General features: G+C 40.8%; 1 protein-coding gene across 3 annotated transcripts; it reads right to left on the reverse strand.

Annotated features, from left to right (window-relative positions):
* Positions 1–9,832: 9,832 nt before the first annotated feature.
* On the reverse strand, positions 9,833–19,109 carry SDHAF4 (succinate dehydrogenase complex assembly factor 4). Of its 3 annotated transcripts, none has more exons than XM_071445154.1 (3): positions 18,952–19,109; positions 16,469–16,621; positions 9,833–13,230 (listed from the first exon to the last, which is right to left on the reverse strand). In XM_071445154.1, exons 1-3 carry the CDS (start codon positions 18,989–18,991, stop codon positions 13,121–13,123), a joined length of 303 nt encoding a protein of 100 aa, XP_071301255.1. In that variant the 5' UTR covers positions 18,992–19,109; the 3' UTR covers positions 9,833–13,120. The 3 variants fall into 3 exon arrangements, with proteins under 3 accessions (XP_071301255.1, XP_071301264.1, XP_071301273.1); XM_071445163.1 differs by lacking the exon at positions 18,952–19,109 and adding an exon at positions 18,788–18,922; XM_071445172.1 differs by lacking the exon at positions 9,833–13,230 and adding an exon at positions 14,866–15,496.
* Positions 19,110–20,694: the final 1,585 nt, after the last annotated feature.

The raw sequence follows: 20,694 nt of genomic DNA on the forward strand, positions 1-20,694 counted from the left end.
GTCAGTATTATACAAGTTCCTTATATTTTTGGTGACTTTCTCACTTTGCATTTCAACAGTTAAAGACAAGAATTCATGTCCTTTGATTCGCAGCCTTCAGAGACATGACAGATTAAGTAAGCTCTTTAGGTGGCTCTCCAATTTCAGGGTGAGCTGCATGACATTGACAGTGTAATTAAAACTACAATTCTGAGCTTTTTCATATTTTGTTTTCTCGCACACATTTCCATAAGCTACTTGTATTATATGAAAGGAAAGAATAATAATTTCCTGTGCTTTTTTTTTTTTTACTGAAGATTTAACTCACCAATTGCATCAGCCTCCCTTCTGCACCTCACAATAACCAGGTAGATTTGTCAACACACGTAAGTAGGTTTTCCTATACTTTCCTGTGGTGTAGCTATAGTCAGAGACAGCATTTTCTGGATAAAATTGGTCTAATCCAATACAGGTAGACCCAGATCTGGTTTTGATTAAGTCTTTCCACCTCTAACGGCTTTGTTTCCCCATTAATATGATGGACTTAATGTACTGGTCTCCTTTTAATGTGATACCAGATTTATAGAAGTGAAGTGCTGCTAAATAACTTTTTATCATCAAGTTCTGCATCCCTGGAGCTTGGATTAAGGTGAAGTTGTTTGCTTGGTGTTCATTTGTTCTTTCTGAAATATCTATCTGCTTTGCATTTATTTTTAGAAGATGGCATGGATTTTGAGGTTCAAGGAAACGCTTCCTGCACTTGAAAGCAGCTGCCTCACTTTGTTGACCCTTTACAGCCTTAAGATGTCTTAGCTACAGGAGAATTTCTGGCATGACTCATCCTGGAATCGAAGCTCCCAGGAATATACATCAGCAGAGCAGAATTGGAAAGTAAGCAGGTTTTCCCACTTCTTACTCTATTTCTGGCTGAGGTTGAATACCCCATTTGTCTTAGATTCCATATCTCTTAAGCTGAAGTCTCTTCTTAGAAGTTGTTGTGCCTGAGAAAACCAGGGTGAAGACTGAAGAGCCTGCAGACCTGGCCTCCAGCTGAGATGTGCCCAGTGGGTGGGTACCAGTTGGGCTTGAAATTGCATGCATTGGGTGCTCTATGTGCTTTGCTTTAGCTGTGCTGCTTATACAGGTACAGCCTTCTGGTTTAGTCCTAAAGCTGCCGTTTTTTATCTGTGGTCAAAACAAAAGAGTAATATTTTCTGCTATGGAAAAGTTCTTTTCTAGTAAACTAAAAACAGAGTGTAAATATTTTTAAATTGTTATTACAAATGTGGGTGAAGGAAAGCATTTAAAAATATATCGGATGAAATCTACATGGTTGGCAAAATTTGAAGCTTTGTTATTATTGAATGATTGCTGTGAGGAGTCCTACTCTTTTCCTTTAAATTTTCAAAGATATACCACATCCACACATGAAATTATTTGAAATTGTACTTGTAGCATAGATGCTATGAAAAAAATACTGTTATTGCAAAAGCAAATAATTTGATAGTAAATTTAAATGAAGAAGAAATGGGATTTCTCCTCCTTCAAATAACCTGATTTTAATGTCAATGAAACCTTGACCAAAAAAAAATCTCCTGGAAGGGTAAAGGCTATTGAGTATTACAGAAAAGAACCACTTGAAAGTGGCCACAAAGAGCCTAAGGTGACACACAAGCACTGACAACATTGCTCCTTCTGAGTTTTATTCTGGTCACACACAGATGTACTTGCTCTGGGCAAGGTGTGTAGGATCTTACAAAGTGTGCACATGCTGTAGGCAGCCCAAATGTGACAAACATGGTTTAATGTGTTAAAATCTGGGGGTTAGCTGATTTTTTCAAGAGGTGACCTGCCCAAGGACAGCACATGTTTGTTGTTCACCTCAGTCTAACCAAGAGATGCAGCTTCTTGGTCTCCTCCGTATTTCTCTCACCCTCTGTGGCCTTTAGTAGAGCCCAGTTTTGTACCTTTTTCTGACATAAGCCCCTATGCTGTATGAAATAGCCTGCAGATGTTGACTGGCAGGGAGTCTGAGAAGCAGACTCCTTTCACAAAGGGACTGACCTTCACCTGGCTGAAGAGCATTATCTCAAATTTTCTTTAGTTGTGTCTAGTTCAGCAAATTGTTTTTGATGTTAGGCATGCCAGGGTGCTTGTGTTCATCAATGATTCTCTTCAGCTATTTCAGCCTGCATTGTATTGTATGTGCAATGGAAATAATCCTTTCTTCTTACTGTGAGGGTTTAGGTGAATAATTTCTCTAAAATTCTCCTATATCTATTTCATCTTTGAGGGACATGTTGATGTAACAATGAATACACACAGAGTGTCAGCAGCCTGGACAGCAGAGTGGGACTTCAGCTCTTTGTCTTTGCTCTGGTGCTTTCTCAGGCTTCCTACAGTGTCCACAGTTCTCTGCCTTTAAAAATATTTCAGATTAGCATCCAAGAGTATTAATATCTGTACACTTAGGGGTAACATATGCAAATGTATCATATTTGAGCTGATTCTTACTCAAGAAGTAAGGGGTATGTGCACAAGAATATTTCCAAAGAATTTTTAAATTACTATTGTCCTCTGCAGACCCTAATTCCTTACGCCGTGTAGTAGCTGGCATTCCTCACCATCAGCCAACTACAGTAAATTGATTCACATACACAAACTTCATTGAAGTCTTGTTTTTCCAGTTCTTAAAAACACTTCAGCCACAACTGATGTGGTTTAGTTCATATGACTCAAACTCTAAGCACTGTTGACCACAGAGAACATTGATTACCTCGTACTAGGCTCCATGTATTTTCCAAATTCTTCCCATAGTTTACTGATGATGCAAAGGAAGTATTCTGTGCCAGTTCTGTGGCCATTGCAGAACAGCAACACAAGTAGTAGAGCAAACACTGTGAGAAGAAGCTGCTGAACTGGTTAAGAAGAGTAAGAAATATGGGCTATAGTTGGCCAGGAATTGGTTTTTAATGACAGGGAAACAGCAAATTGTGCATACCTGAGGAGAAACCAAGAATGACACAGTCCTCCATCCTCTTGTTTTGGCACACACAATTAGAAGGCAGGATACAGATCACAGAAATGAGATACTGCTCATATTAGAATTTCAGGTGAAAATAAGAGTAATAAAATTGAATAGGCAAAGGCAAGGATTCATTTCTGAGTGTAAATTTTGAAAACAGAACTAAGCAAAAGACTGATATACTCAGAGAGATTTCTCCACTGCGAAATATAACTGCATCTGGCAGCATTTCAAGTTTTCTTCTCCCACTACTCTAAGAGCATAAAGATGTTGTTATTACAAATGAGAAATACCCAACATGCCTTCTTGTGGCTTCAACTGAATATCTGAAATGAGGAAAAAATACATCTTTATTCACACTGGATTCAGTCTCACATACAATAAAATCACTAGAAAAGTACAGGTCTGTACAGGTCTCTACTAACTTAAATTTCCTCTCTAAATGATTTTCATTAATTATTTTTATTTTTTATTGACTCTCTTTTCCCTAGAAACTCTACAGGTCCTCTTGACTAATTACAGCATTAAAACAACAACTAGAGGAGTTTCAAAGGAGCAGCTGATCAAATGATCCTTAAATGATTTCCAAAGTTAATTTAGGCCTATTGTCTAGTCTTATCTCTAGACAATTTATTTTGTGTACAAGATGTAGGACTGCTCAAGAACACAGGGTCTGAAAGAGAACTGTATTGAAAAACTACATAGACTTAAAAGCTTAACTGTCAGACCATGGTAAGAGATAACGGTAAATTGGAATAAAAAATTGTCCCACTGATTTTCCACAAAGTCTTTTATGAGAGGACTTCTACCAAAGCACTTGGTGATACCTTTGTCAGATGAAGGATGCTGGCCTAGCTGGATTTTGGCCATAGTTCTAGCAGACACAATCAGTTCTTTTACAGTTCAGCGTATTATTCCTCTTTATTAGCCACAAAAATAGGCTTTTGCTAAACAACTTTTCAGAAGTGGAGAAGAGACATTAGTATTTACCTTTTAAACCAGTCTTGATCTGCCTGTAACTTTTTCAGTTATCAAAATTCTTTAGAATATTTATAAACTCCAGAAGAAACTGGAGCTGCATTAGCTGTGCTTTTACTACATAAAACACTTTATTATCATTGTTATTTATGAAGTTTTGATGCATTGTGAAACAGTTTCATAAAGTGCCAACCTCCCACACACGGATGAAATTGGCAAATGATTCTGTATTAAGGGTGTGTGTGTACATATATATATCTGTGTGAATAAAGATATGCAAATGCATGTAGATATTCATGTTCTAGAAACAGTTACAATTTTCATTTTCAGCCCTGCGTGGGAGGCAGTTTCCTTCCATGGAGAGGAACAACACACATCTATTGAGCAGAGAGGAGAACCCCATGATTAGCACTCAGCAGGAAATGCTGAGAGTCCAGCCTCTGCCTCTATGGTGTCTGACAGGACAATGGCAGCCTGCAGAGCCCATGTGCCCCGAGAGGACAAAGCTGAGATGCTGTTAAGCAGGCCTGTGGGTTATCCTGTATCTGCATGGGCAACACCAAAGCAGGGTCACCCACACACTCTGCAGCTGCTGTGGTTTGCCCAGCCTGCAGCTAAGGAAATTAGGGTAAAGAGTTGAAAGTACTGGAGTGAGGTGATGAGAAAGGATGAATTTGTGATTGGATACAGCATAGAGGGTTGTGAGAGGGGTCTGTGACAGCTACGTGCTGGGTGACACTGTCCATGCCTTACTGTCCACAGGGAACTCAGCTGACTGCCTTCCCACAGACCTGCTCTTCCTGTGTGCCACCAGGGAAGCACTGCAGTGTGTTCTACTGCTCATGGACTAGGGAAAAGCCCTGCATGCCAACAAATTACCAAGGAATCAGTGGTCAGTCTCCAGCACACTGAACCCTTCCCAGAATCTACAGGAAATCCAGGTCTCTTGTCCTTCAGTTTAGAAAAGCAGCATATTCATGCTAAAACTGCTTCTGAGGAGGCAACTTCCTTGGAGACAGCCTAACTTTTAAAAAACAAAACTAAAAATGGGCAAGACACAGGCTTAAGGAAATGTTTGTTGTGTGTCCAGAACATTGTGACATCCAATCCACTCCTGAAGTTCTATAAATACGTGTCTGGCTGTGGGGGTAGTGCAGATAGAAAGGGTTCTTCAGACTACAAAGTGAAATTTGGACTGCTATTCCCAAATTAGACTGGATGAGAATTTCCTACAGATGAGGCAGCTCAAAATGTTAGAGGGATTTCTTGCCAAATTTCTGATCGCCACCTTAAAATTTCTCTCCCAGCAATCACAAGATGATGAAGCAAGCTTCATAATAAATTAGTTTTCTCCTAAAGGCCAGAAGGAATTGTTCTTTTCTTTGCCCAGAGATAACAAACCAACACCATGTTTCCCAGTGTCACTGTGGTCTAAACTAATGCCAGCACCATCATAAATCCTGCCCTGCCATCAGTCCTGTTTCAACACAATCTGAAAGGACATAACCATTTTTTTGTTACCATAAACTGAAAGAAAAAACATACTTTTGTGACAGGAAAAAAATCTTGGAATCATGTCAAAGCAGTGATGGAAGAACACAAAAAAAGAGCTAAACTGAATTTTCTATCATGGTATAAAATAAATAAGTTTTCCATTTTCTGCTGATGACCAGACATGAAAGGTATGCAGCAGCACTGCAGGTCAGGGACACTCTTCTTAGTGAGGGACAAGTACTCGCCTACCTCCACAAGCTGCCAATTCAAGGGTCCAAAACATTTTGGGCTAAAGGAGGTACATAAGGAGGAACCTGCTGATGGACATGCTGAGGGGCTTCCTTGGTCAGCTGGGGTTTTCTGAAATGCAGGAATGCCAGCCAGACCAGCACCGCAGGACTTGCTGCAACAAGGAAAAGGCTATAATAAATGATCAGTTAGATGTTACAGTGACCTTGACATACAAGGATGGAAGGAAAGATTCCAGAAACAGAGACCAAGATCCAGGTTCAGCCCAGACCTGGTGCAGTTCATGTGGAGAAGCCTACTCCTGCCTCTCCTCCCCTCCTCTCCACAACACAGCACACTACTGGTCACCTCATTCTCCAGCCATCCTTATTTCAATAATATGGCAAAGTGAAAATACTTCTTTCCTTGAATACCTGTGCTATTTTGTTTTCTGGCTTCCTTTGAAGAACCACAGTAGCTGCAGAAATGCTGCATTGAGCATTCTGTTTTTTCCCCTCACACAGGGTTTGTGGAGCCCAGCAGGTCTCTGTGATACACCCAGTATTATCCACAGTTCTCTACAGTTTTATAGGAAGGACCATCTGGTGGTCAGCTGCCCAAATGCACATTTTCTGCCTCCTGCACCTGTTCAGTGTCATTCAGCCTCTCTCTCACAGTTGCTTTCCCATCAGAGGTCTTCCTGAGCAAGGGGATGAGAGGATGCAGCACATCTCCTGAAACAGCAGCAGGTGCTTTTTGAGATTTCTGTTCTTAAGGAGGAATAAATCCAATTTTCTCTTCAAAATGGAGATGACAAGAGGACCAGAAGGTAACCAGTTGGCTCTCTGAGCCCTTTTACTCAAATCTCTCTGCCATTTCAGAGATGGTTGTGATGCCTGCAGTCATTCACAAGTGAGCTTACAATGTACCTACCAGTCAGATGTGTACTACTGTAGCATGGTATATATCTGTGCAAACTAAGACTTGAAACCATAAAAGCTTGTTTAGGGACTGTCCTGACATACCAGAATGTCCTGACTGGACAGACTGGACCACAGCCATGTGCTCTGAAAAAAGCTGAATAACGTAACCTGACAGCTCAGTGAACTTCACAGAGGAGACCTTGAAATGAGTTTGGGTTTAAACTCCTGAAAGTATAAAGCTTTCTGGAAGACTGATGCTACATCTTACAGACATCCTTCACCCTCTTTGCATCTTTGACTTCCTACAAAAGCTAGATTTTGACAGAATAATGAGCTTAAATTTGAAACTAGAGTCAAATGCCACTGGAGAAATTCCATTTTTTTTTCTTACTGTAGCTAAGATCTTCACATACAAAAATCCCCCATATTAGCAAAAGATCTTCAAAGAAAGGAAACAGAAGGAGAATCCTCTAATTTGTGATTAACATTATGATGTGCCCTGTTATTACTACAGAGAAACAAAGGGTACAAGCTATCAAAAAAAAAAAAACCACTTCAAGGATGGCAAAAAGTAAAAGTGAAATGAAATAATATGCAATTTAAAAATAAGAGAGCTATAGTTGTCATTATCAGGCTGAAAACAAAAGCCAGGAGAATGAAACAATATGTCTGCTAGACCAAACAGCTACTGCAGACTTGTCTCAAGAAAATCATCTGGGAAAAAATCTGTCTCAAGATCACACATACACACTGCAGAACTTGTAAGTGAAAACTCTGGGGTAAAATGTAAACCAAAAGCAGGATACTCCCTGAGCTAAGCAACACTTGCTTGTCTGTCTTTTAAGACATGGTGAAATTTTCCCCAGCTTTCAAATGGTAGCTGGAAACACATCATCCTTTGTTCTTTAGCCTCTCACAAGGAAGTCACACAGACTAAAGGTTTGCTGAGCAAATATATGACTTTTTCCTAGTCTGCCAATTTTATTTTGATGCTAAGTCCCTCTCAGCAGCACGTCGCATAAAATTGCTTAGTTGTTAGCCTGACACACTTCACCCTTATTAGGGAAAACATCCCACTGATTTGTAGGTTTGAGACACTTGTTGTCACCTGAGTGTAAGTTATTGAGTGTTACCCTCCTGGCTGTATCATGCTGTAGGCATTTGCTTGGGAGGTGGATAGGCAGAAGGAATTTAAAGAACTAGCTTCAGCCTTTTCCCTCTCATTTAAGACAATGTAACTCCCTTTTACAAGGTGTCTAAGAGCTGGCCCTGGACATCCCCTTTCCTGCCACCAGTGTTTGGGAAGGGTGCAGGCAGCAAAAGCACTGCAGGTCCTGTTGCCTCACTGCAGCCCTCCCCCTCTGAGGCAATGAGTAGTTCACACTCATGTTCAGGGACACCCTGGCTTCCCTTGTCACCACCAGGGCACTGACACCTAATACATCTTGCTTAGGACAGCTGTTCAGGCAGCCTTTAAAGTCAGTAGGGAGGATGCCCTTAAAACACCCCCATTCAGCACCTGTAATGAAAAACTCCCCCCATACTGAGACAAGACTACCTTTCAGAGGCATCTCCCTGAACTACAACTAGGAAGGAAGCACAGATGGCTACATAAGTCACTGAAGTTTAAAACAATCACTTAGGAGAGTGTAAGTTATAGTTCAATATCTGGCTTCTAGAATTAACCTGATCACCACTGCATAGCTCACCTGACTTTTGTCAGGGGCTAACATTTGAGAATTACAGCTGTGTTTTGATAGGCCATGTCAGCTTTAATATAAATTAATGTATTAAATAAGGACCTTAAAAAGCTTCTTTGAACACTCTCACCCTAAAAATGGCAACATTAAGATATGTGATTTTTTTAAAGGCACAAGGCTGTAGCTGACTGGGAGATTTAATGCCTAGAGAATGCATGTCAAAGACTTTCCTGCTGCAAGCTTTAATTGGCACTTCTGATGCTATTTGAGGGAAAAAAAATTCCATTCTCACAGCAAAAAAATGCAAGAGATGCTGAGTATTTCTGAAGAAAATGCATATGGTCAAAATCATTCCGCAGCTTGGTTTCCAAAGGATGGGAGGCCAGTATCTGCACTGCCCCTGCACTTCAAAAGTCAGTAACTCCAACCTATTCTGAAAAGGTGTCAAGGAGAGACTTAATTTAAGTGGCTGGGAAAGAGGTCCAAATAATTCCTCTCAGGGGGAAAAGATGGTCAGAAAGATGCCCCTGGCCGAGTGGAGATAATGTCAATCAACACAGGAACATGGAGAAAGATGCTCAATCTGCAAGGGGTGTCATTGACTGCCCTCAGAGCAGTCATTTTAAATAGAGCTGTTTTCTCAGGGTTTGCCATTTTGTAACTAAGATTCAACTTCTACTGGGACACCCTTTCTGCAACAAAAGTGTTTTAGAAGGTTACACGTCACAACCCCTAAACAAGCAGCAGTTTTGGAGCTGGAAGAGGGAGCACAGCCATACCCACATTAGAATGTAGCCTGCACATCTCAGCTGGTCTGATACGAAACGCTGACCCCCAGCTAAGCACAGGTATTTTATATTGCATTTTACAAAAGCAAGGAAGTGACCACTAATGTGCATGGTTCTGATCTCCATCAGCACATGGAAACACATTTCAAACCATTTCCTTGTGTTCTGATTTATTTGATCCCGTGTTATACCTTGATACTCATGAACAATTACAAAAACACAGAACTACCAAAACTGCTTCTCTTAGAAATGAATGCAGTATTCCTCCTCTTCCTGACATTTCAGAACAAGATGGTGCGGTGCTTTTTTCAATAAGAACACCAAAATAAGGGTCATAAAGAGACATTTAATTTATCTGTCACTACAGACCACTGGAATTTGTCACCATTTATTGCAGTCAACTGAAAATGTAGTGAAGATTTATAACAACATTCTATGGTGCTTTACAAACATATGCTACCATCACTGGTAATTTTACTGTGATTCTATTATGAATCCTGTGTTTCAATTAAATAAAATCAACACTGAAATACATACTTTCTAAACAAGGTAATATACAGCAAATATTTTCTTTAACTGTAAATTGAAACTTCATGTATTTTGAAATAAAGTAATTAGGGTGCAATTCCTTCAAACAATAAAGACTTCATAATTTTAATAATGTACCAAATGTATCTATGCCAAGTAGCAGAAACAGGTTTAAAAGAGAAAACCTACTGCAGAGACACAAAATACAGATTTTTATTAAAGAAAATGAAACAGAGCAGCAAACATCCTGCAGTACTGCAAGAATTTGCTTACACACACATAACAATTTTCCTTTGTCTCACAGAAAGTTAACAGAAGATGTTAGGATACAGCCCCTGCTGCTCTTCACTGTTTATACTAACATTAAGAGCTAAAAAAAAAAAATCAATCAGTATTTATGATAAAACCATATCTATGGCTGATTTAATAGCTAATGCCCCAAGCCACTTTCTTACCCTAATGCTAAATTCCAGTGAATTGCTAACAGTAATTATCTGGGAAGAGCAGGAAGACAGCTCTGAAAAAGTGCTGAAGTGCTGCTTTCCTAACTGCTGGCACTGCAAGAAAACAAAGAGAAACGATTGTTTATACCCTACAATATCATTGTATCATTTATTGCACTCAATCCCTGATCACTTTTGACAGGTACCACAAGAGATTTTGCAGCACCATAGGATTTTGTGCTTAACTGTTACTGGAGCCCAGGGCTCCTATTTTTGGTAAATGCCAGATTGCCAGACAATGTAAGAGGGCTCCTTGGCATTCTTTGACTCTTACATATTATTTTGCTTATATATTCAGTTTCCTATGGCTTATTGACACATTCCATAAACAAGTTAAGCAAATATTTGGGTACCGGCACCAGCCTGGGAGGTGGTAAAAAAGGCTTGAAGTTGCTCAAGAATGAAGGGGTATCCTCTATTTCCCATGCACCAACTCCTTTTCAGCTGTTTATAACATGGGTTAAAAACAGCCTTTTTATTTTAGGAAAAAAATTTCTTCAATGAAAGGGCTGTCAAGCTTAAAACAGACTGCCCAGGGAAGCGACTGAGTCACCATCCCTGGAGGTATTTAAAAGATGTGTAGATGTGGCACTCAAAAACATGATTTAGTGGCAGACTTGGCAGCGGTTGGACTTGATGATCTTACAGGTCTATTTCAACCTAAATTATTCTGTGATTCTGTTTTTTGAGGGAAAGCAAAATCCCTACCTATATGAGACACTCTGTCCTATTGTTCCAGATGCTAGCACTCTCAAAATTATCTTCAAAATCCAGGTATGTCATGGATACTGGCATGGAGTGTTTGGACCTGCCTGAGCTCTGACAGGAAGGGCTGCCTGCCTGTGGCTCTGACAGCAGCAGTCATCACCTGCATGAAAGAAGACAAGCAGGGGCCTGGACAGCACTTGGGTCAGCCCTTAATCACAACACTGAGGGAGACTGAAGATAAGTAAGTGAAATGTAGGGAAAATGGTGGAAAGGTGAGACCAGTTCTTCATATGCTAAATCAAAACTGTAAGTCTGCATCCAGGCAGGAATGCACCTGCAGTCAGCAGTGAGTAAAGTAATTAGATTTGAAAATCAGGAATGCCAAGAAGTGCAATTAGGTAAACATTCATGGAGTGTCTGCTGGAAAGGGTAAAACCTGGTATGAGATGATAATGAAGTAATGCAACAATCCACAGAGAAGATTTAGAATTAAAAAATAAAATAACTGCAGTGTTTCACCGCTTCTTTGTGAATTAAGATGTTAAGCCTATAAATAATGATGCAGAAAAGGCAGAAGCTTCCAACTAAAATTTCCACTTCCTATTTGAAAAGGTGGTGTATTGTGTGACAAAGTATTTTCCAACACACCAGCAACCGAAAAGGCAAAACATTACTAGAAATAATTAACAAATTAAAGACAGCTGACCCAGCCTATCTTTAGGTAACTGAAAATGTCAACAGATTTTGAAAATATCTGTCACTATACAGAGGGAAACCAGAATGAATCAGATACAAATACAAACCAATTTTCCAATATCCAAGCCATGTTGCAGAATTTAAAGGTTCAAAATCTAATTACCACTAATTAAACCTTTTATGAAAAACAGGCTTTCATTAATCTCATTTTTCTTGTCAGTGAGGTACTTGGCTGATAATCCTGTAACTAAATAGTTCAGTTCAGTATTTTTGTAGAGAAACATCACAGTGAGACAAACATCCAAACTCACAGCTAGAGCAAGACTATGTCTCTAACACACACACTGGAAACACAAACTGTCAGATTTCAACAAGGAGCTCCCCCACAGGCTGCCAGTCAAGTGAGCTTTAGGGGAGGCTGCTCAGATTTGTGACAAGACCCTCACACTTTAATGCTCGAGTTAAGTTAAACCATGCAAAGGCAAAGCTGGGCTAAGCCCACACCCTTCTCTGATTCTGTGACTAGAGAAGATCCATTTGTTCAGGCTATCAAAAAGAACTTGCACAGAAATGTTCACATTTCAATAATGACAACTTACTCTCATTAGTAAGTACCCACACAAGTGGTAGATTTGCACTCTACTATTACTCTACTACAGCACTTACAACTAGGCAAATTCTTGAATCAAGAACCGAGCTCAGTGTGACTGAAAGATATTCACTTTGATGCCAGATAACTTCATTTAAAGACCTGCAATATTAGATCACTGAATGGAATTTGTCCCCTTTGACCATAAGGTTTCAGACAATAATGCTGTATTTTTCCAATGCAGCAGTTAGCCCATGTGCAAAAGGGCACCTCCACTTACAAAAGAAAAGATAATGTAAGTAGCATGAAGAAGACAGGAGATAAAGGACAGTGTTCTAGAATTCCAAATAGAGCACCTCTACACTACTTGCAATCAAGAGTGACCCTCTCCAAAATTTAAGTCTCCATTTTCCATTGTGCTACTTTACAGTCCTCAATCAGAGACAAGACTGCTCCTTCCCTACAAACAGGAAAAAACACCCAACCCACTGCAACAGGGACAGAGGGAAGGTTCTTGAGAAAAGTGGCTTTTACCAGGGAACCACTGTGTGCAATCAGTGACCTACTGATCTCAGAGTTGGTTCTACCTTTGATGAATGGTGTTCAGGTTCATGAAATGCAAAGTTCTTTCAACACTTTTACACCACCACATAAATCTTTATATTCATGAAGAAATACAAGCCCTTATACATCTCAATAAGCTCCTGACTACCAATTTCACACCACTATACTTGCATTTATACTTGCAGAGTGTAAATAGTATTAAAGATCAGGCAGACACTGAGCCACTAACAGCTCCATAATCTGAGCTGCAGCACTGTGTTTAATTACATTGCATTATTAAGAAAATTCATCACATGACAGAATGTGGTGGCACGACAGAAACAATAAGCTCCATGACAAATCCAGGTGAGATTTTTTCTGTACATGATATATTTTAGCAACTAGAAATATTTTATTAGCAATACAGACATTTCAATATTAGAAATCTATACAACGTCCTTTTCTTTCCCAATCTCCAAAACGTGTAGGTTCAGGGCCTCTGGGTCCACCCCTCTCTTTTGTAGTAGGATTGATTCCATCAGGGAATTCTAAAATAACAGGGAAAGTCCATTAAAATTTCTATAATATTGACAAATATAAAAGATGCTATCATTTATGATGTTTTCCTTTTAGTTTCATTTTCAAAGATAAAATCAATTCTTTTTTGTTTTGAAAGGCAACCTTGAACTAAATATTTCCCAGAGCCCTACAAAATGAATTTCAGTTTTTTTGACTGCAATAAATACGATCATATATATTATTTATATATACATATATATAGAAATACAGATATAATATTATATTATTTAATATGCAAATAAAGAAGCAACTGAATGTCCAGAGGCGTTAAAGGACCACAGCTTCTCAAGTCAGAACTTGCATCATTTGGGTATGCTGTACTTATGTTCACGAAATCTAAAACCCCAGGTATCATTTGCTGTTTACCTCTCTAATTTTAAGTACTCTGTTTTAATTTTAGCTTGAATTTGTTCAAGATTCTGTTAGTTTTGTACTTAAAACATCCAGGTTGGATGGTTGAGCCATCTAATATAGTAGAGGAAATGTATTAGAATATCTCTATAGAGGCTTTGCCCCAGAGGTCCTGGTTGCCCTTGATGGGCTGCAGCTGTGATGTCCTTAATTGGGCTGCAGCTGTGACCAATGAAGATGACTGGGATAAAAGGGGGTGGGTTAGCCAGTCAGGGAGAGCCTTGGAGGAGCCTTGACCTGAGAGAGAACAGCATGCAGCAGAAGGAGTCAGTGAAGATCTGCAGCCATGAGAATACACCAAAGAGGTATGGACTTTAGAAGTCTGAGAATATCATTATGAGACTCTAGAGACATAATAGAAGAACAACAATTGGTGACCCTGATGTGATAGTTAGCAGAAGATAAGACAGCTGAGAGCTGTGGTGGCCAAGAGCTGTGACAGAACATAGCCTTTGGGTCAGGGAGCTGTGAAAGAGTATGGCCTTTGAGCAAGGAGCTATGTGTGTTGAACATGGCCTGTGAGTCATGGGGAAATGTATGTATTGTAATTGAACATCTGTACAACTGTTAACTCATGTAAAAGAAAAGGGGGAAATATAGTAGAGGAAATGTATTAGAATATCTCTATAGAGGCTTTGCCCCAGAGGTCCTGGTTGCCCTTGATGGGCTGCAGCTGTGATGTCCTTAATTGGACTGCAGCTGTGACCAATGAAGATGACTGGGATAAAAGGGGGCGGGTTAGCCAGTCAGGGAGAGCCTTGGAGGAGCCCTGACCTGAGAGAGAACCCCATGCAGAAGAAGGAATCAGTGAAGAGCTGCAGCCATGAGAATATGCCAAAGAGGTATGGACTTTAGAAATCTGATAGAACAACGATATGAGACTCTAGAGAAATAGAATAACAACAATCTAATGCTTCACTTGTTCTAATGCTTCACCATCCTCAGAGTAGAGTTTCTTCCTAGCATTTATTTCAAGCCTGCCTTCCTTAAGTTTAGAACCATTGCCCCTTGTCCTGTCACAATCTGCTTGTATGAAAACTCCTTCCCTGAATTTTATAAACCCCCTTAAGGTACTGAGCCTCCTTTAGACATCAGAAGCCCACAAACAGATTTTCCCAAAGCCTTCTCTTCTTCAGGCTGAGCAACCCCAGCTCTGTCAGTCTGTCCTGTGGTGGCCTCAGGGTAATACACTCTGGAGTTGGAGACCAGTTTTTAGCTCTGCTGCACAAATTAAAATGGCACTACACAGAGCCATTTTAGCCTGTATGAAAAGAGGGGACTTCTGTGAAAGAGTATCTGAGGATTTTGTTAATGAAATTAAGGATTCGAAGGTGGAAGAACACAATCAGTTTCTTAAATGAATGTAAGGAATAATTAGTCTTTATGCTGCTATCATTCAACTCTGGTGGCCTTATGGAATTAAAGAAGGGGCACATCCTCATGGACTGAATTATGCATGGCATTGGCTTGCCTGGATGTTGAATATAGAGCCCCTGACAGATGTGACAGCTACACCACCTTTTAATTTTATGGAGGTGAGTGGCAATACTCTCATGAGACAGTATTACATCCAGTTCTGGAAAATTACTTTATTCAAGGCTACATCCCAAGAACTGAAGCAATTACCAGCACTGTACAGAAGGGCACATTAATATGTTTGAAGGATTTCATGAAGTACTGTCTACAGATGAAGGAAATTCTGCTTCCAGTGGGCACTCTGCTGCCTTCCTTTTGGAGACTATATATCAGTCTGTATTTCTTTTCCTCAGGATGTTAGTGCTTTCAGACTTGGCTTCCTGTTTATATGGTAAGGCAGAATATATTCTGTATATAGAAGAATGAGAAGAAAATATTTCATCAAATCGTTAATGCTTAATTCATGAAGATGTTGGGAAGAAGAAACTTGTGGTTCATTTGCTGCAAATAGTTAAAAGTTATTCTTTGCATTGCCTTTTTGAAAATGTTTGTATCATAAATACTTGTTTAAAAAAAAAAAAAAAACAAAAAAAAATCCCAAACCCCACCCAGAGTACTGTGTTCAGTTGTGGAGTTCCCAACACAAAAAAGGGGTGGACCTCTTGGAACAAGTCCAGAGAAGGCCACTAAGACAAACACAGGACTGGTGCATCTGTCCTATTAAGACTGACTGAGAGAACTGGGGTTCTTCAGCCTGCAGAAGAGAAGGCTCTGGCAAGACCTTTTAGAAGCCTTCCAGTACCTGAAGAGGGCCTGTAGAAAAGCTGGAGAGGGACCTTTAACAAGGTGATGTAGTGACAGGACAAGGGAGATTGGCTTTAAAATAAAAGAGAGTAGGTTTAGATTAGCTATTAGGAAGAAATTCTTTACTGTGAGGATGGTGAGGCACTGCAACAAGTCCTTCAGAAGGGCTGTGGATGCCCCATCCCTGGAAACGTTCAAGGCCAGGCTGGACTGGGCTTTGAGCAGGCTGTTCTAATGGAAAGTACCCCTGCTAAAGGCAGGGCTGGTACTAAGTCAGGACACCCAGGCAAATTTGCTTATCTTCAAGAGCAGAGGAAGCCCAGGTTCTCTGTGTGACTTGCTACAGTGTTTGAGCAGGGTTGTTCTGAAGGTTCTTGTCGCCTGGTGCACCATTTGCTGCAACTCGTGCCCACTGCCCTGCCTCCCTGGTTTGTTTTTCAGAGCAGTAAGCAGTGAGCTTAGAAAATGATTCTAAAGAGTGCTGAATGTCTGTCACCTTCTTAAACTGACATCAGCACAACATCTTGCAGTCTTGCCTTTAAAACACAGCTTCCAATTTTGTAAAACATTACTTACTTTCCAGGGGTTCCTTCTCCATACTGGACTCTTCTGGTTCATCAAACCTCCCCACTGGTAACTTTGGTTTCTTTAGTGGCTGCTTAGCAGGTTGAGATCTTCCTCCTGGCTTAGAGCTGGAGCTGCTTCGTGAGTGCCAAAGAAGTGATGACTCTATCAAGCAAATGGACATGCAGCATAAATGCAGGAGTTTAACACTGAGCAATGCTGTGACTGTCCAGAACACCTCTGAGAAAAAACTACTTCAGGGATGAGGGAGAGGAAGGCAGGAAAACAAACTCTAAAAATTATTTAACATTCAATCCATAAGCACCTAAGAAATCAGTACAGATAATTATTTTTGGCCCTAGAAACAGATGTAGGCAAAATTGTGTTAGTTGTATAACTCAGTTCACATTAACAGTGTATTTTAAACTGCTTGAACTTATCTTTGCTGTTACTTTCTTGTATTTTAGACTCTTAAACAGTAATTATGCTAGCATAGACCAGTACAGTCTGTTTTCCAGGAGAAATCCTAACCTCCCCCAAGAAACCTGCTGATTTCCATATCTTGGCTCATTTCCAACAGCTTTTTAGTCAGAAAAAGCTTTCCCAAAGGAAAGTTTAAAAAAATAAAACGTTCCCTTAGTAACAGGTTTTCCAGAATGTCGGCAGAAGATAGCTGGGTTTCCCTTAGGATGGTAAAATAATTCAGCTGGTAGTCAAAAGCAGGAAAAACTTTGAGCATGTTTAAGTTCAATTATGTAACTGCATGCAAATGCTTTCATTAAAAGCATTAACTTTTTTCCTTAAACTCCCACTAACAGTTTGGTTTAAAAAGCCAAATGTAAATGTCCACAGTGAGCATAAATTATCCACTAAAAATATTTTGGCTGTGGACAGGTACCTAAAGCAGTTCTGACATTTCTTAAGAAGCAAGATTCAAACACAAATCCTCCCTGTACCAGCTGGGTGCAAAGTACCTGAAAGAACTATTATTCTACTTTCCTAAGGAGATTGAATCGGGAAGCCTTCTCAAGCACTGTCATTTTGACTTGCCTTAATATACAGCAGCTAACAACTCGCTTGTATTCCTAGAATCAGCATATTCATTCATTTTAAAATACCACATCTTTAATATCAAAGCCTACAGCCACACAAACTGTATTATGTCTGCCAACTGCTGCAAACGCCCCAAAGGAGTAAAGCGTGGTGTAACAAATTATCAACAGTAAAGGATCCAATCTGTTGCAAACATTGGGTCTTTCTACTCCTGCCAAGCTTCTTCTCATTCTTCAGTAAGCTAGAAAGAAAAGCTAGCAAGAAAATTCAATTATAGCTGGTATTCTAGTCCAAATTAAAATAAAAAACAGATTAAGGTACTGGTATGAAATTTATTATCTCGGTCACTAGAGAAGAGGCTAAACCCATTTTCCTTGATAGATTTACTTGATATTCTAGACCAAAATACACTCTTCTTGACAGAGAGGTGACAAAAGTTCAACATTAACCATCTCTGAAAAAGATGAGATGAACTATCAGTGTTAGTAAACCACATTGTACAAACTGATCTTTGATTCCCTTCTCTTTTACACAGTGTCACAATGCCCTACCATTTGTTAATTATATAACTGAACTTGAAAATTCCAATTCTTTCAAGTTGCTGCGCTGCAATATTCCATCTTTTGAAGTGGCCCACAGCATGTGATTTACCCTAACAAAGCCATCCATGCAGTGGGATTTGGGCACACATCGGGATGCTCAGAGGATTAGAGCGTTAGCCACATCTTGCCAGGAACCTGACAGCCAAATGGAGCACAAACATCTGACAAAAATTCCATTAACATACAGTGCACTGGTTTGTTTTAGTGTATTGTATCAATAGCAGCACAGAACCTCAGCTTTTGACGAGAGGGAAGCACCCAACAAAGAGCCCAAGCTGAGGCCGGTGGGGCAGGCTCTGTTACCCAGTCTGCCTTACTTCTCTATCAACAAACCACCTGAATTTTCTCAGGTGAAGGGAACGGAGCCGTAACTTCCAGGTACACAGCGCGTTTCCTCCAGCTATTCCCCAAAGCTTACACTGCTTTTTAACATTTTACTGCTGATAAGAAGTACGAAGCAACGACAGGGCAAGAAAACCTCCGTAATAACAGAGTTGCCGATAGCAGCAGGTTTACAGTACAGGCGAGAATATTAATATCGAAAGGGCGAGGGGGAAGGCAGAGAAGGGGCTAAGAGCAGGGAAACTGCAGGGCCACGGAAGGTGCGGGGAGAGCTGCGACAGCCCCGGCCCCCCAGTCCCCAGGTTGAGGGAGCGGGGCGTGCCACACTCCTCACCCGCCGCCATCTTGGGCGCTCTCCAGCCCCCCCAGCGCCGGCAGCCCCGGGCGGCGCCCGCCCCGTCCCCTCGCTCGTCAGTTCCTGCGGGAGGAAGGGCAGGGGAGCCGGGGAGCCCCGCCGCGGCACCACCCGGGCCCTCCCGCTCTCCGCCCGCCTCTTACTCGCTGCCCCGGGCGCGCCGCGCAGCAGCCGCAGAGCCATGGCCGGGACGGAGCCGTGCGGGGCGGGCAGCGCTGCCGCGCAGGCGCCCAAGACGGCGGCGGCTGCAGCCGGGGGCAGGCGGCGAACGCGGCCCCGAGCAGCGCTGCCTCAGCGGCCTCGCCATTCCCCCGTGCCCCGCGCTGCTCCCCGGCTCCGGCAAACAGGGGCGAACGGCGCCTGGGGAGCCACGGTCCCGGTGAAGGCAGCTACGGGCTCGTGGAGATGCTCGAGAAATACGCTGTAACTCTGCTCCACGTTTGTCTAGGGGTGGAGAGAAAAGACGTCTTCTTTCTTCAATGCAGTGAAGAGTTTAGCGCTGCAAGAACCTGTTTTCCCCTCAATCTGTAGGGTAGTCCAGCTAGGTTTTTTTGTTGGTTTTTTTTTTTTGTTGTACATTGTTCAAATAACACACTTTGGCTAACACCATAGTGATGTACAGACAGTGTTCATGCTTTCAGACAGCATCGTTCCAGTTTCCGAGTTTAGGCAGTGAAGTTGCTTTTAAGGCTCAGTATAAACCGAACCCTGGGATAAGTAACACCTGAGTTCATGGAGTGGCGCTCCATGATTAAGTACGTAATTAAGTACAGTTAATGTTTTGAATATGCCAACTTTTGCTTTTTGTCACTTTTTAAACTTCTCCAGCTGACAGTGTTCTTATATAAAACAGAATTCACTGTCTACAGATACTAACCTGAAGATGATAACTTGGAGATGTGAACCTAAAATAGCATTTTTTGTTCACATCTGAAAGCTTTAAGAAATTAAATCTCGGTAAATTAAAGAGCAGCAGCACTTCCTGGAGTTTATTGGAGCTACATCTGGCAATGCCTACACACTGAAAGTAATTCAATTTAACTGACTGCCTTATGAGTGACATTTTCTCTATCAACCTTTTATAACATGGTTAATTAGACATTAGAGACTGAAAATAATGGAAAACCTTTCCTTTATTCTAACAGCAAGATGCTGGGCCTCTAGATCAGGGAAAATAAGGACAAATGCAGAAAAAAATGCTCTGCCTGAAAGCAGCAAGGAGAAAACCTAAACAGATCTTGTCAAAGTTCAAGAGAACTTATTATTTATGTCTTCAGTAGAATAAAAACATGAACCTTAAAAAAACTTACCAAGCTGTCTGCAGACACCAAGTAAGCTGTGCTCCTAAACTGCTTAACACATGCCATGAGAAATCATACATGTATGCATACATCATATGTACAAGCATGTTGAATTTCAAATTATAAGAATGAAATAGCACTGAAAGACTATTGAGGTATTGTTTATCCACCTCAAAATTAACTGTTATCAAAACATATTTCTCATCTTTATTGTATTGCTGTAAAAATTCACTTGTACCTCCTGAATTATTCATTTCTAGATCTTTTGGCTAAGGAGGCAATAAATCTTACATTGGTAAAAACAACCGCAGCATACACCACAGGAATTTTCTACTTAGTGATTAAATGGACTGTTTTCCTTCCTCTGTTTACTGATCATTTATCTCTTGCACTGCAGCTTCCTTTGCAAGATGACAGAAACAATATTGTATTTAGCTTTGCTGTTCTAAAAAGTGGGGAATAAAAGAGCTAGCACAAAGCTTGCAGCAGGTCAGTTCAGATGAGCCAGATGTACTGGTCTTGGAGACTACCTGGAAAGCACCACAAGCAGCACTGTCCTGGGCAGCAAGTGTACTGATATTGCCT

This window comes from Agelaius tricolor, unplaced genomic scaffold, assembly GCF_023055355.1.
Source record: "Agelaius tricolor isolate 1412-34295 unplaced genomic scaffold, bAgeTri1.0.p SCAF_1, whole genome shotgun sequence".
Classification (NCBI taxonomy): Eukaryota; Metazoa; Chordata; class Aves; order Passeriformes; family Icteridae; genus Agelaius; species Agelaius tricolor.

Excerpts from the sequence above, each read along its gene's own strand:
- SDHAF4 (XM_071445154.1), bottom strand. The coding sequence starts at position 18,991 with ATGGCTCTGCGGCTGCTGCGCGGCGCGCCCGGGGCAGCGA. Across the intron at positions 16,622-18,951 it reads CGGCGCGCCCGGGGCAGCGA|AGTCATCACTTCTTTGGCAC; the intron begins GTAAGAGGCGGG and ends TTTGCTTGATAG. Across the intron at positions 13,231-16,468 it reads GGAGAAGGAACCCCTGGAAA|AATTCCCTGATGGAATCAAT; the intron begins GTAAGTAATGTT and ends CTGTTATTTTAG.